At 37.4% G+C, this 17,431-nt stretch overlaps 1 protein-coding gene across 1 annotated transcript in view; it reads left to right on the forward strand.

The window, feature by feature from the left end:
• The first annotated feature begins 254 nt into the window (after window positions 1–254).
• The window catches only part of LOC5574786 (facilitated trehalose transporter Tret1), a 51,236-nt gene continuing 34,059 nt past the window's right edge, over window positions 255–17,431 (forward strand). Inside the window, exons 1-3 of the mRNA XM_001655295.2 lie at window positions 255–657; window positions 10,858–11,188; window positions 13,336–13,471. Coding sequence (XP_001655345.2) covers window positions 641–657; window positions 10,858–11,188; window positions 13,336–13,471 — 484 coding nt within the window. The 5' untranslated portion in view covers window positions 255–640. The remainder of the gene's footprint in view (window positions 658–10,857; window positions 11,189–13,335; window positions 13,472–17,431) is intronic.

Below are 17,431 nucleotides of genomic sequence, written 5' to 3' on the forward strand. Positions count from 1 at the left end.
AGCACCAATACTCCACCACATCTAGGAAATCAGCTGATGGACGCTCTTTTCGCTCGCCACAGATAACAGGTCCACTTTCGCTTTCAGGCGGTGCAAAATCAAAACAGAGAGCGCGCTTCTCTCGCGGTTCAACGCCGCATCGCATCGCAGTCACTCACGTGGCGACGTCATAGTTTATGGTTTCCTCTCGAAATTGAACAGGCATCGTCCGGCTTGAGGATGGCTTATAGCTATGTAGGTAGATAGTGCCTCCTAATGACACGAGACTTTGACTCGCGCGAGCTAGGACGGAGTCTGGTCGAACTGCAAGTCGCATTGTTGGATAAAATCCGCGCTTCGCATATATACGAAATTGATTCTAGCACTTGGTGGACATTCGTCGCTCGACCGTTGAAATGATAAGACCGTGAGTTCCGCGAGATAGGTGAATGCGCGCGTGATCTTGGCCAGTTTTCTCTCGTGAAGGTGTTTGATTTTGATTGATTTTACGACAGCGGGGAGAAGAAGATTTGTGCAAATACGGTTCGAGTGACTTGCCAAACGTCAATCGATAAGGGTTTGCTGAGGAGTGTGTCGAGTGTTGGAAACCTTAAAGGAAATGATAAATAGTGCTTAGGAAGTTAAGGAAGAAGAAAGCGAAATGAAGTTCGATAAAAGGTAATTCGTCGATGGGTGCTTTTTGTTGTGTCGGAAAACTTGTCCGGTAAACTGAAAGCGCCTGAAAATGTGTTCGAACTGGTTTGTGAGATAGGACAAAGGTCATCGAACGGGAAAAAGCTGCCACGCGAACTGGTCCTTCTTGGAAGGATGAAAAAAGAAACAACATTGGTTGGAAGAAAACGTTTCGAAGAAGTTCAGACATAACTGGCAACGCTCGTGACAAAGTATCTACGTGCGTGTGCTAGGACCGAGACGAGAGAATCATATGTGCCAGATAAACGGTGGCAATGACATAATTTTGGAAAATGGGACCACAGAATCAGTGCGATGCCCACATTTGAATCCAAGTGATATTGAGTAAACCGCGGATGATAAACATCTGGAATCAGATTGAAATGTTGTGATTCAAAGTCTTAGAATGTTGTAGAGATTGATAGAAATGCAGTTATAGTGTTCCGATTAATTTCTAAAATTGATCGTCCTTTGCAGGAAACATCTGATATATTATTATACTGAAACCTCCATTCACGTAATTTCTATATTCGTATGTAATTACCGTGTACGCACCAAACTTTGCGCAGTTAAGAAATTAGCATCGTATTTTTGCTTCAAATAAGGCTAAAATACGTATCATTTTATTCAAACTTCTGCCAACGATAGGCTTTTAACCCTTCAGTAGAACGCGTGATTTAAAAAAATAAAAATGATTCACAAAAAATTAAAAAAAAGCAAAAGGTGATGCAACATCATGTGCCTAACATTGCGCACAAAATCGGAATTGTTCCTAACTTTGCGCATGATGTGCCTAACTTTGCGCATGCCTTAAATTGCTCGTTTACTCTAAATAATTTTACTTTTTTACTGGTTTTGTATTAAATAAAAAGGTTACAACTAATATGAGTTTCATCAACAGTTTTTTCCGTGAATTTCAATTTAATTTATTCAATCACCTTAAACATAGAGTGCCCACGAATAGTAATTTACTCTGTTCTTATTTTTTTATAATACATATATTCACAAGATTAAAATCTGAGCAATATAGTTTACAGCCACAGCTTATGCCTATTTGTTATCGTACGTTGCTTTATATAACTTATTCTCTTGTTATTTTTTATTCTTAAACTGAGAGATGTATCGTTGATCTCTCGCGATTAATTATTTTTTTATCTATTTGCCGCCAGTACGGATATTCCATAATTGAACGCTTTTTGCTAGACAACTGGAGCTTGAATCATTGTCCTTCAACTGGGAAGCCAACCTTTGCGCTATCAATTATCTAAGTTTACAGTAATAGTCTCCTGTGTTAATACAGTGGATTTTCCGAGATTTTTCAATGCACACCTTGCCTTGAGCTTCATACAAAAGGTACTTTCAAGAATATTACATGTAGCCGCTGTCTTATGGATTGAGTGACCATTCTTGGTAAGATCGACAGATTTTGTCATTTGCAAGGACGTACATGGCATTCCGAATTGCTAGAAGTGCGCAAAAATTAAGACCCTCGTGTAAAAAATGGGTCCTACATTGCGCATCGCTTTTTTCAAATAAAAATTCAACATATTGTATGGAAAACAAATGGAATTACTAGAATATTACCTTTCATGCAAATACACCGCAAATATACTTTTCACAACACAGTTTTGTTCATAAAAATGTTGATTTTTTGCAGAGCCACGCCTTAGCGCTTGTTCTAAGACGGTGTAAAAGTACACGTTTATGTGTATGACGATAAGGTTTTTTGTTTATTTACTAACATTAACGAGAGTTTCTTAGTAAACAAATGTATGTCAAATATACTCATTTCACATAAACGAACATGTTGCTGAAACTAAATTGTTAAAAAAATCAATGATTAATTATAATTTTTTTCGTGCTTCTTTAAAATGCGCAAAGTTTGGAACTGCGCAAAGTTAGGTGCGTACACGGTACATGTATGTAAATTTACGTGAATGAAATTTGTTACCATTCGAGGTTTTGTTTAGCACATATGAATGTGTTGTGAATTCGTAACCTAGAAGCTTGTGCCATGCCAAATAATCATCTTAAGGGTAACTATATCCTTCGTGGGGATCAGAGGGAGGGTAAACAGGTATAATACGTCCCCCCTAAGAAAAAACTGCTCTATCGCAGTGGCAAATGCATTACTTCTATAGTTTTTTGGTGTCAAAGTGTTATTTACTTAGTTGGTCATGCTCTGCATGCAACTTTCTCTTGCCAGGTAGCTTCTAAAAAGAGTAGAGTAAAGTAAGGCAAAAGTTCGAGTGGGGTAAGAGTTTCTTTTAAGATTTCCAGCTCAATTCAAAACAAATTTTATAAATGTCATGGTGGTTCGAATGCTATTTAAGTAAGAGACTTTCAATCCAAATATCATAAAAATCGATTGAGATTTGGAAAAGTTATGGCTATTTGTTGTTTTTCGACGTGAATATTGTAATTTTTGGTCAAACTTTCGTTGCATGGAACCAATTGAAAATAAAATCTTTTTCAATATTTTATGTAAGGGCGTTTCTAAGCCTATCATAAGATTGCTTTGAGGTGTATTAGTTGCATAGATGCTTGAAAACAATGTTTGGTCCATAGCGGGGCAAAAGTTCGAATCAGCGGGGCAAAAGTTCGACCCATGTATAAAATCACGGAAAAATTTGCAAATTGCCTAAAATCCACATATTATCTTCAAATTCAGTTAAATTTGTCTGATCGTGTGAAAATTGTCACCAAAATTTTACATTTCCACATATTTTTGTGAAAAACTGCTATTTTTGAGTATATTACAATTGACCCGGTTTTGGGCAATTTTTTCATGAAAATTTAGTGTGTATTTTTCGTCAAACTTAAGTTTACGGCTGGTGTAAGGTATGCCTATCATAAAAGGATCGATATTTTGTGTTTTAGCCAGCGAACTTTTGCCCCACACTAGATTCGAACTCTTGCCCCACCGGTGGGGCAAAAGTTCGAATAAGACAATTAATTTTGAAACTGTTATAACTAAAAATGGGTAAATATTTTGACAACAGTTTGTTCAGCAAAATTATAGCCAATATGTTAACGGTTCACTGTATGGTATTTGTTTTGTTTTAACTGCTATTATTTTCCTGGAAACTTTGATTATACGACTAAGGTCGAACTTTTGCCCCACCTTACTCTACAAGACGTTTTCTGTAAACGGTCTAAATCTTGAAGTTTCAAAACAAACCGGGCAATATGCCCCTCTCGTAGAAAAAGTTCCGCAGCGTTGTAGAAATGTTGCCAAGAAGAATTCCACCACCAGAATTCCAAGCTTGAAAGGGTTCATCAGCAGTCGTCTTCCGGTAAAAGTTTTTATAATAAGTACAATAGTAAAGGATGGGCTTCATTTACAACGAGGCTTTCCTGTCGGACCCAAAAATCTACGCCAAAAAGCTGATTTTCGATATTTTTGTTTTTTTTTTTATTGATTGTTTATACTTCCCAAAGATGTTATATGCGCAACATATTTTTTTCGCGGATATTTAAGATATGTAATCATATTTACGTCTAGAAGAAGCCTCAATCCCTTGAAAATGAAATGGGGCGTATTGCCCGGTTGGGGCACATTTTACCAATTTACCCTATGACTTCTTGACACACGTTCTGTTTGGTATTCGAATACATGAAGTAAACTAGTGATCGTTCGGTGTTCAATATTTCCAATCCATACTCAAGCAGTGTCAAACAATTGTGACCCAATATGTTTTGAGTTCAACGCCTATTCAAGCTTACATAGCTTGGTGGTAAATTCCGCGACTACCAAGCAAAACCGTGTTGAAGGTGTCTGGGTTCGATTTCCAGGAGGTGCAGAAACTTTTCGTAATAAAAATTTCCATTACATTTATGGGCGTAGAGTATCATCGAGCTTACAACCAGATATACGAATACGGAAATGTCAAATTTGGCACAGATAATTACTGTGGAAGTGCACTGAGAACATTAAGCTGAGAAACAAGCTCTATTCCAGTGAAGATGTAAAGCCAAGCAAAGGAAGAAGAATATTTAATATTATCATAAGAACTCATGTGATAAATTGTTTCAGAAATTCTAGCAAAGTACATGCAGATGTTAGGATTCCTTCAAGTAGCACTTTAGGATTTTCTTATTTCCTCTAAAAATCTTAGACGAACTGTAAACCAGCGACTAATAAAAAATTTTGCTATGAGAAACTTATGAAAACTTCTCTAATATACTTTTGAAATTATTCTAGAAACTCTATGTCTCTTCTGGAACTAATACATTTACACCAAACCAAGAATTTAACTTAGAATATCCCCAAGTATTGCATTATTCGGCGATTTGACCACTACGTTGTTGTGAGCAAATTGAAGATATTCTCGGATTATTCAAGGAATTATTACAGTATCACATAAACATATCTTATATCTATTCCTTCACAAATTTCTCCAGGCATTTCTCTGGTATTCTATCATTTTCCAAGAATTTTATCTAGAAATTATGCCAGGAGTTTTTAAGGTTTTCTTTAAAACATTCATCAAAAATCCATGTGAAGATTTTCATAATTTCCAAAAAAAAGTTTCATAAATTACATAATTTCAAAAAGCGACGACTTCCTTCGGAAGGGAAGAAGAGCCGTTGGTTCCGATATGAACTTGCCCCGAGATAAATCTCTCGTTAATGGAGATAGAAAAAAATGCATCCTTCGGGGTTTATTTTTCTACAATTATAATTTGTCTATTAATATCTCCAAAACACTACCACAAATTAATTTACAGGATACAAAGTAAATTCGGATTCTAAAAAGTTTTGCAAAGGAAATTCTTAGAAAAAATCCTGGATAATCCCGGTGGGATTTCCTTAACCCATTAACACTCTAATTAGTTCACATTTGAAGTAATGACGTGATTCTTTCTGAAGTATCGCAATATGATATGAGAAGACGAAAATCGTCATTTAAATGAAAATCTACAGTCACATTTTTTGACAATACACATCGGTCATAAGCACTCAAAATAACTAAAAGTTATAAAGAATTGATTGTTTTCGCAAATGTTTGAAGGTGGTTTGGCGCAATTAAAAGTTACAAGATATTGTGACAAGCATAGTGTAATAGATTCTACCCCATTACCCTGAATGCCACTACCCCGAATGTACCATTACCCCGAATTATATTTCCCCGAATGTAAAAATACCATGAATAACATTGCCCCGTGATATTTTCATTCGGGGAAATGTCATTCGGGGTAATGGGGTTGAATCCTCCAGAATCTTTAATGATTACAAGGTACATACTTGTAAAACCTCCATGTCGAAATATAAACCATTGAGGGTTCAGCCGTATTCACAAGGTAATTTCATTTTATTCCCACAAGAATTTTGAAAATTTTTCATAGAATTTCAATAGGAATCTTACAGGATTCCTACAGTATTCCCGAGGATACTCAAAGAATATCCACCTAATTACCATCTGAATTTAACCAGGATCTTCATCCCACACGGGATTGAAATCCCAGAATAATGGAATCCAAAGATCCACACTGGAACCAAGAATCTGCACTGAAATCCCAGATTCCACACTGGAGTCAAAGGATCTACACTAGAATCACAGAATCCACACTGAATTTCAGGCTCACACTGCAAACCCAGAATCCACACTATAATTCCAGGATCAACACTGAAATTTCTTGATCCACACTGGAACCCAAGAGCCACACTAAAATACTAAAATTGACACTTGAATCCCAGAATTGACACTGAAATCTCAGGCTGCATCCCAGCATCCACACTTGAATCCCAGGATCCACACTGGCGTCCCAGGATTTACATTGGAGTCCCAAAATCCATACTGGAATTCCAGGATTCAAACTGGAATCCCATTAACCGCAGTACAATCCTAGTACCCACACTAGAAACCCAGGATCCATTCTGGAATTCCTGAACCAAGAGTGGAAACTCAAAATCCCCTGTGGTATCCCAATATCCACACTGAAATCCTAGGATTCACACTGGAATCCCACGATTCACCTTGGAAACCTAGCCCCTGCACGCTATGTCTGAATCAGACGATTATAAAAATCGAATGTACATCGGATTTTTTCTCGCTAGAGATAAATACTGATCTCTAGTGAGAAAAAAATCCGTTTTTTTCCATACATTTTGTATGGGCTGAAATTCGCAAAAAAACGAGGTTTTCATGGGTTTTAGTATGAAAAATAGCTGAAAAGTGTAAAAAATCAAAATTTCACCGATAGAATATTTTAAATCCTTTCGATTATGAAAATGTAAATCAAATACTGATCTCTAGCGAGAAAAAATCCGATGTACATTCGATTTTTATAATCGTCTGGTTCAGACAAGCGTGACCTGTATTCCGATCGCAGGATCCATACTGTAATTACAAGTTCCATATTCGAATTCCACGATGCACAATGAATTTCTACGATCCATGCTTTAATCCCCGTACCAACACTAGAAACCCAGGAGCCATACTGGAATTTAAGGATCCTCACTGGTATCCCTGGACCTACGCAACAATCCCACGATCCACGCTACAATATTAAAATCCACGCTGAACACCAGGCTCCATACTGTAACAATGAGATCAACACTCAAACTCCAGAATCCTCACTGGAAACCCAGAATCCACAATGGAATACCAAAATCCACACAGGCTTCTTCGGATCCCTACTGAAATTCTAGGATTCACACTGCAGTCCCAAAATTCACACTGGTATCAACACGGTAATCTCTGAATCCACACTTAATCAATACCGAAATCCCAGGATCCACACTAGAATACCGCGATCCATAAAGAAATCCTAGAACTCGCACTGCAATCCGAGGATCGACACTGGAATTCCACGATCAACGCTACAATTTTAGGGTCCACACAAGAATGCCAGGTTCCATACTGTAACCCCAGGATCCTCACTGGAATCCCATCATTTACACTGGGATCGCAACATTCACACTGAAATCGAAGAATTCACGCTGGATGCCCAGGAGCCATATTAAAATCCTAAGATTCACACTTGAATATCAGTATTCATATTGGAATCTAAGGGTCTATGTACACTGGACTCTCCGCATTCACACTGGAATCCCAGGGTTCATATTGAAATCCCAGAACGCTTGATGGAATACCAAGTTTTACACTGGGAATCTAAGGATCCACACTGTAAACCTAGGATCGTTCTTTTTAATGTATTCGAATCCTCTGAGCAGAATCTCAAAAGAGTAATGTCAAGGATCTCAAGATCCAGACTCGAATCCCACGATCTACACGGGGATCCTAAGTTTCACACTGGAAAACCCATTCTGGAATCTTATATGCGTACTGGAATCTAAGCTTCCATACTGGAATTGTCACATTGTCACGCTACGATCCGAATCACAGTTCCAGGATTCACTCTGAAACTCTACGATCTACACAGCAATCCATACTGGAATAAAAAGATCCACATTGAAATACCATTGAAATACGCTTATTATAACAGAAGACGAGCGTGGTGTTGCCGATTAGAGCTCATAAAAACATAAAAAACGAATATTGTATGCTTTCAGCGCAACCTAGTGGTAGAAATATGAATTAAAAAACCTGTCCTTAGCTCTTCCACAACTTTGCCGAAGATACCATCCTTCCATTTTGTCTTAAAATTTATCTGTAGTAATAAAACTAAATGATCTCAATATAGATCACTAGGCGTTAATGGGTTGAACAATTTCTGAAGTAATTTTAGATGAATCTTCTGTGTAGATTTTTTAGGATCTCTAGTAAAAATTTATATAGAAATTTCTAGATGAAATTCAGGGGGAATCATTTAAATTATTCTGGAATGGATAGAAAAATCCTGAAAATATCCGTTGAACATTTCGGAGAAATACGTAGAGAAGCTCTTTTATGAGCCTTGGTAGAAATGCTGATGATTTATGAGCAGTTTTGAAATTTTGTAGTAGTTTTTGTTGTTTATTGTAAAAAAATCTTAGGAAGTATGCCAGAAACTTTTCCTGATTTTTTTTTATTCTTATAAGACATCCCTGAAAGAACTTTTGGAGAAACTTTAGATGTGTTTAATTAAGAATCTCTGAAGAAGTTCCTTCAATGAGATCGATGTAAAAATCATTGATAGAATTCTAGAGCATGGATGGCAGAGTCCCATTAAAATACCAGGAATAATGTTTAAAGATATATCTTGACAATATATTGAAAAGGAAAAAAATGTTCTATCATGTTTCGAGTTCAATGACCTGCATTAATAAAAAAAAACGTAACCAGTGATCTCTTAAGAGTAAATCATCAATAAGTTTTACACTCATGTCGACACAAAAACATATTTTGGAATTGAACTAAGTTTTGATTTCACCTACGCTTTCAGATTAGCACTGAACTCCTTTAAGGTGACACATCTCGGAATCCAAACATGGCAGGTACAATGGCCGGCTTGTGCCTCTACTCACGATTTCAAAGGCACTAATCTGTTGAAATAATGAACGTACAAAGTCAATCTTCTTATTTCAAGCTTTCTGCTAGTGCACAAAGCTAAAATAGAAATTGCACTGTAGTTTGATGCCTCTTTCGCGAGATGTGTGCTTCCAAAGTGTTGGTACATTATTGAATTATGTTTCCAAGCTGTTTCACTTTAAATAAAGGGCAACATATCTACATGCATGCATTGGTGATTAACATATTCTATGTTTTGAGTCAAATGATTGCCAAGGCTTATTTTAATATACTTCTTGGAGCACAAACCTTCAAATCTACATCGTAATTAGTGATCTATTGGAGGTTTACGAATGAGATTCATACTCAAGCCTAAAGGCCTTGGAATCTAAAAGCCTAATCAGTTACCTATCTGACTTAAATGAATAAAGTTAAGTTTAGTTTATAATGAATTTAGTTGTAACTACGTGCAAAACAGTGCATTTTTTAATTCAAAAATATGTTCGATTATCATCTGGTGACTATGTTGAATGAAATACTCTTTCGTGCAACAAAACCTGCAGATGGCGGCAACGGTGTGAAACGCCAAATGTACAGAAAAAAGATACGCGCGCCTCTGGTTATAAGATTTGTAACATAGCGTATTTGAAATGATCGTTAAATGGTCGATGGAAATTTCCTCAGTGTTACGAATGTTTGTCTGTGGTCTAACTATTTAGAAAAAACAGTTTCAGCTTTAGTATCAACGTTTACCTGGCAAAAAATATAACATTTTTCGTTAAAAATTCTTATTTATCAGTTTTTGTGGGCTTCGTAGCCGTGCGGTTAACGGCGTCAGTCGTTTAGGCGTATTGCGCTACGGAGTATGGGTTCGATTCCTGCCCCAGGCGGAGAAAACTTTTCGTTAAACGAAAAATTCTTCACTGGTCCACTGGTCGTTCTGTGTGTCCGTTGTCTAATGTTAGTTGTGTTCAGTCTGTGCAGCCTATAGCTGAAGACGGAGAAAAATGGCTTTTTTTTTGTACAATAATTTAGTCAAAACGATTATTTGACTATATGTGTCATTCACAGCAGACAGCAATATTATCTATGAAAGTATGTACAATATCTGAAAAGTGTGGCCAAACAAGAAATTCTTTTTTTTTTTGCTCACACTAGTTTTAATTTCACACAAATTTTGTGTTCTAAAAATAACTTTTCATAAATTGAATTTGAAGAAAATTATGGTAAAAGTACCCAAATTCAAAAACTTGCTTGAATAGCCTTGATCAGTCGTTGTATTTAAATCTTGGTAGATAATAACTAAGTGAGATCGTATCAATATCAACGTTGATCCTTCAAAAAATCACTAGTTGTTTAAACTTAATGTACATAATTTTATACAAACTGAATTTCTAGAGTGAGAATTCAATTTACGTAACACAAATTCCATTTACGTTAATTCTATTTACATACCCCCTACCAATTACGTAAATGGAGGTTTAAGTATTGAAGAGTAATCTAGCGTCATTTGAATTTAATTCATCAAATTGAATTATTTACGGATAATCTACTTTTGGTTTCTATTTAAATACCGTATGAAGCAACCATTTGAACAAATAGATTAAAACAGTGCTTCACTCACTTGACATTCGCGATTTCTTGCTTGTCCCCAGCTCCCTCGTTTTGAGGGATTATAACAAGCCAGGAAAACCATGCTAGTGTTGATCTTAATCGAAGCACAAACGCATAACAAAAAATATCACGAAATCGAAAGAATTATCGAATTTATCTACCCTTCCCATCTACAGCAACGCACAATCACCCTTAGTGGGTGATACGGTCATCGAAACACCGCATGAAGAACCCGAATACACCAGAAGCTCAACCGTTATTCCGACTGTAGTTGTTAGTTGCATAAGCTTAGAAGATAGCCGTAAAATAAGTGTTGAAAAGGAACAAAGTGAGTTACAAAACCTAGAACCGTTGGAGAAAACACAAGATCCGAAGAACCCACCGACAATATTGGCATCATTCTATCTTGATGGGAAGCTAGAAGAGCTAGATGAGCAATATTTGCAACAGAAGGAGGAAGCTGACGACGAGAAATTTCATTCTACGGTCAAGGGAGTTTTCAATCAGGTATGTTGACCCTTATTTATCCATATAAGAATTAAATCTATTAGTTTCCCAAAACATAACGGTGTAAAATAAACCTTGATAACTAAGAGTATTTTTAGCTCATTACCAGCCCTTCCAAGGTTGACACTTGATACCACAAACCAGATGCCTTTTGATCTTCTGAACGGTCCAAAGAGTTTTTCCACCCATTAGCCTAGTTTTGTCATTTGTTGTGTTCGTTTATCGTAATTAGGGCATGTATGAAGGGAGTCTACTAGATAACCAGTATCGTTTACATGCGTCTGTCAATACAAAACGAATCTTTTTATCTCGTATGACCTTTCTAGAGTCAAATCTTTGTAAACATTTCGATTCAGTGTTGTCTGTTTAGATGCTAACTGAATAAATGAGAATTAAATTTCCATTAAGTAATAGAACCAATGGAGAAACTTCCAAAGTAGTTTCTGGATTACTACTTCCTGAGCAGATGACTGAATGGATAAACTAATTGAGAGTAATTGGTTTGCCAGTCAAGTAACAAAATTTTAACATTATCATATTCTTCCGGAACTAATTTTATGTTGGCATTTATATTCAGATATTAAAACTCTTATTTCAAACAAATTAAAGCTAGTAGAAAACTACACTGTTGTATGAGGTTTAAAAGTATGAACTCGTGTGAATCTAACTTTGATCAAATCAATTTATTAACAAATTCAAAAAGATTTTCTTCAAATATATTGTTTATTTATTATTATCTCCCTCAGTAGGATGAAAAAAAATGATGATGATAAAATGTTCGAGAATAATAAGCATGTGTGCAGCTAAGTATTTGCAGTGATAAATTACGGCCTTTGCTGCTGTTCTTCGATGCTGTTTCAAACCCAGCAGACATTGATCAAATAAGCAAATATTGCGAAATCATCTTTGCGATGCATGCGTAGTGCTTGAGGATCATTAGCATCTCTAACCAAACAGCCTTCGTAGTGCTAGAAATCCATACACGTGACAACTTCCCACGTTCTCAACGCTCCGTCCAAAGTTGATATATGATTTCAATTCTCAGTCAGCGAAGTATAAATTTAACAAGAAGACAGCAACCATGTGCTGCAACGAATTAAAACCAATCAATTTATCAATGTGCCAACCGCCATATCGCTTGATTCAATTCCACGGGACGCACTCGATTTAACCCCACCTACCCGAACCATTTAAAAACCTCTAATCGATGTGATCGAAACTCAACAACAAAACAAAACAGCACCATCAATTGCATTTCATCACTGATCAACCGGACCAACCGTTTCTTTTGCATATAGAGGAAGGTGGGGCGAAGGTTAGACCTTCCCGACCAACCAGTCTTCATAATTCTTTATAGATCTTTGACCAACGATGGCGATCGCTAACGGTTCAAAACGAATCTATGTCGATCGCTATCGAAAATCACTGACTGGTTGACCGGGTTATTGTTATTATCAGTATTTTTATCAAATTAAAAAAACAAAATCACGCTTTTCAACCTATTGTCTGCGGAACAAACTTGTGCTTAGTTCGAAACTAGTGTGGGGCAAAAGTTCGCTTTTTGAAATAAAAATATATCGATCCATTATAAAAGGAATACATAAAAATACAAATTACATTTTGATAAGATTTTTGCCCAAATTAGGACTGATGATTTCAAATTTAGCTAAAACGTGATTTTTTTTACAATGCTCACGTGACAAATTAGATTTTGCTAATATTAGAGAATATAAGTAGATATTAAGCAATTTACAAGTCATCCCGTAAGATAATATATGGCTCAAACTTTCGACCTACTGATTCGAACATTTGTCCCATGAATCATAATCAATAATATGAATGAATGAAAAATGGTTTTTAAATGTTCTCACAAAAACTAATAGGGGAAAAGCACCAATTTTCGACCCAGCACTAATTTTCGACCCATCCATACAATTTTGGCCTACTTTGTATGAAAATCCGAAAATTGACACAGAATTCTTGTAGGTCGAAAATTAGTGCTTTTCCCCTACACCTTGAAGTATTCTTACGAGATAGAACTAGCCATACCCTTTCGTAAAAAGTCGAATGTTTTTTAACACAATTGTTTTAAATTGCGCTTGAGAAATTAGTGCCCCGTCTTACTCTATCGTTTCATTCAATTTCAGTGTCTGGTGACATGTGCAGTTCTGGTATTGGCGGCAGCATGCGGGATGCCGATTGGATACTCGGCCGTGCTCCTTCCCCAGCTCTACAACGTCAGCGAGCCGCTCTTCATCGACATCGAGATGGGCTCGTGGATCGGTGAGTAACAGTCTCCCTTCCCTATATTTACAACGTGAATGAACGTACCGTGAACCGGAGTCATATTGATCATTTCCTCATTTGTAGGGCGCATTTCATCAGGTCGGCCAAATAGCTTTTCCTTATGAGAATGCTGAATGTTTCAGTTTATAGATAGATCATCGCTAGCGAAAGCTGCCGGTAGTAATTCTTATTGAGCATCGTCTTGAGAAAAAAAAAACTCTCAGAAGGTCACGTCGTGTTTTCGTTTATTCACCAAACATGGTTACAACTACGAACAAGAGAAATGAGGATTTTCTTCCAAAAAAAGTGAGTTTAAACGTTGCAAAATTGGAAGAAAGGGCGTTTCTCCGAAATGCGCACTTTCTCCCAAGGATCAAATGGTTAATGTTGATAATTGCATTGAAATGAGCAATTAGTTCGATGCTTTGGTCAAATTTTCCAAACACCAAATCGGAGCAGCCTCTAGGCTGTTTGATTCAAGTGAGGAGACAAAAAGTGCCGCCAATCGTGGTAAGTTGTACAGAATTTGGAGGATTTGGTAGTAGATCTTGAACTCCATTAGGGGAACCAAGGTTTCCTTCCAAACCTCAAAGAAAGAAGACTAACGCGTTTTGCCGGAAACTCTGAAAGATCGCGAACTTCTTCCCAAATATTTTGAAGAGAAGAAGCATATTTTGTTTACTTATGACGACCAAACTAAACGTTTGGTCAAGGTTGTCTTGAAAGGCCTCTCAAGTGACTTTAAGTCACCTGAAGAGATCAAAAATGTTCAAGTAATCATTGTGAAAAAGAGAACTCATTCTGACATTCGTTGAAAAGGAGTCTCTCAAGAATATTATTTAGTTCGATTCAACAAAAGTTATCTAAAAAACACCGACACGTTAATGCTTTCAGTGGACGGGTTTGCCCTTTGAAGCAAGTACCACACTAGACAACGGACTAGCATGCAACGCCCAGTGGCACAGTCGAAATACTTTCCTGACCAGTGTTGTGAAAAACTCAATTTCTCAAAACTCACGCTTGAGATTTATCATGCGTGAGTTGTCAATCATGCAACTCAGCAGTCAAAAAATCATGTTTGAGTTGGCTCACCTTTTTGACTCATCGTCTCGTATTTCCACAGTTTACTCACACATGGCAATAATTTCTTGTTAGTGTGGTAAAATTATAGTAATCCTTTCTAACGTAAACAACAACATTCGGGTTTCACACGTTTTTGCCGGGTGTTGCGACTGAATCATTTTTTACGGTTTGAGTTGATTGAGTTGATTTTGCATCAAAATCTCAAGCGTGAGATTTGCGAAGCAGATCACTAATGAGTTTGCTCTCACGGGAGAGCGTATTGATTGAGATTTTGAGAGTGAGTCTATTAACACTGTTCCTGACGAAAAGTTTTCCGGGCTGAAGCGGGAATCGAACCCACACTCTTTAAAACGATGCGGCTGAAAGCTTGGTAACACTAACCGCACGGCCAGGAAGCCCACAATAATCTAAATAATATAGAAGCTTTAGAAAAAGCAAGACTTATGTTCGATGACCATGTGACATGGGAACATTTCCAGAGACCTGGAGGAAATTTTCAGAATCCCACTCAGAGCCGTTGGTTCCATAAGTGGGATCATGGTAAAAAAACCACATGTATGCTGAATGCATGATTTGCGGAGGTTCTTCTCACACTATGGACGGCTGTGCTGTGAAGTATCATACCACAGATGTTGTCTGCACAAATTGTGGGGTCATCCATACGTCTAACTTTTGGGATTGCCATTCTGGCAAATGAATCGTTGAGGCTCGTACCAAGCAGATCAACGGCAACATTTTTTGTATCCGGAATTTGCCTGGCAGAATCTCCAACAATTCTCATTTTTTTTAGTTAACGATCGCTTGTTCAAGAATCATACAGGTAAATTAAAATCATGCTCATTTACAAACCAATTTTCTCCCGTCGGGTAGCCATTGGAATCTTTTAATTTCGAACGGGAAATCATAGGACAATATTGTAGCAGGTAATTTAAGGTCCTCCCCTTCTCTTCCCACGAGTAACCGTTACAATTGTTTCAAATCAAATGGAAAAATTCCAAATGTCAAGTGTCAACGGAAAATCCCAACGAAAAATCATCAGAAAATGCATCTACTTCCAGCAGCGGCGCGGGAAGTGGGTAGGACAGGTAGGACATGTACTACGCACAAAAACACCTGGGTAGGACAGTCAAAGGATTGTCCTACAATGGTTTAACAAAAAATAATCAAGATCAGCAGAAACATTGCAAAATAAATTGAATAATTTACCATCTGTTCAATATACGAAACAACTCGGTGAACGTCGTACTTATTCTTATGGAGGGTGGAAGTTGATCCAATGAATGATGTTAAAGACAGGGCTGGTAGTAGGTTTCTTTTTGACGTAGAAGTACGTCTCTCTTCTCTATACAGGAGTGAAATTGGAATTTCAAAACCAAGAGCGTTACGTTGGCATGAAATATTTTAAACGTTTATAACTTTTCGCTGGCTTAACGAAATTTCTTGATTAGCATCTCAATCGAAAGCCAAAACATCAAAGCTTCATGTCGTTTACTTACTGAATCCCACATACCTGTCCAAATAGTTTAATAACTGTTTTAAAAGAGAACGTTGATTTCAAGCAAATCTATAAATAGGGGTGGCTAGAGAAAATTTGACGTCATTTGCTTTTCACTCTCCGATTGGCTCGCATCTCAGCAGGCGACAGATCGGCTTGTTCTGACCGGGCGTGCTTCTCAGGCACAGACATCAATAGCGAAGGACACCCCCGTTTGTCTTGCTTCGCTCAAATCAAACTGTCGAGCGAGCGAGAGAAGATGCCGTCCGAAGTTAAAGCCATCACCGCTGCCGCCGCCTAGAAGAAGAAGAGGAAGCAGTCCACAGGAGAAATTGCGGTCGAACTGTGAACACGGTCGGGCGAGTCATTCTCGCTTTGTGGTTCACCGCTTGTTTGCGTTCACCCAGCCATTGTCATCGCTGCCGCAAATTTCATCGGCCGAGGAGCTGTTGACCCGCGCTTCAAAATTTCGACTCGTGATGAAATCATCTTTGGTGGTCAAGAAGCAATCCCGTTAGGAGCAAATACCAGAAGCCCCCTGAGGTTTGCTGGTCCGAGCAGTGTTATTTATCCGTAACAACATCGAAGCTAACAAAGCCATCGGTTCTTTTCAGAGCCATCAAATTTGTGGAAAAGAGTTAAAAGAGAAATATTTCCGACTTTATTTATAACTTCTAGTATTCCTAAATCAATTTCACGGCCTCATACAAAATTTCATTTGTCGTGAATAATTTATGACTCAACCATTTGAGATTGTACTCGCGGACGCTGCTGCAGTGCCGTCGGGGTGAGTGCTCAACATTCCACAACGATTGCAAAATAGAGTGGCTTTTCCAACAGCGCCTTTTATGTTCCATATTGTATGGGAACACTTTGATTAGGAAAATTATCACATGTGACAAAATTGCGACATATTAAGAATGCTTTTGAAAATACATTTTCATTGAACAATTGTAATAATTTTGGCACCCATGGATCAGAAATTTACCGTCATAATTAAGAAAACTATTAATTATCAATAGCTCGTATTGAATATTTAGGGAATGCCAATCATTCCAACAATTCATGCCCAAGCAACACAGATGTTATAATAGAGTATTTTTAAACTATATATGACCAGATTTAGTTATATATTAGCAGATAATGCTCAATTATAACATGTGTGCTACTCGGGTGTTCGAACAATTTCTCACGTATTAGTATTCTCCACAATTTTCAAGTAATTCCAAGCCCAACACATTATTGACACATACCCATTTCCCAGACTGGTCGATCAGAAAGCGAAGAGCACAAAAGGGAGGAGCATCATCTGCTATTCCAAGGTTATAAAACATGCTGCCTTCGTTGGATACAGTTGCATTCCATTTCCGCTTTCGAGC

This window comes from Aedes aegypti, chromosome 3 (assembly GCF_002204515.2).
Source record: "Aedes aegypti strain LVP_AGWG chromosome 3, AaegL5.0 Primary Assembly, whole genome shotgun sequence".
Classification (NCBI taxonomy): domain Eukaryota; kingdom Metazoa; phylum Arthropoda; class Insecta; order Diptera; family Culicidae; genus Aedes; species Aedes aegypti.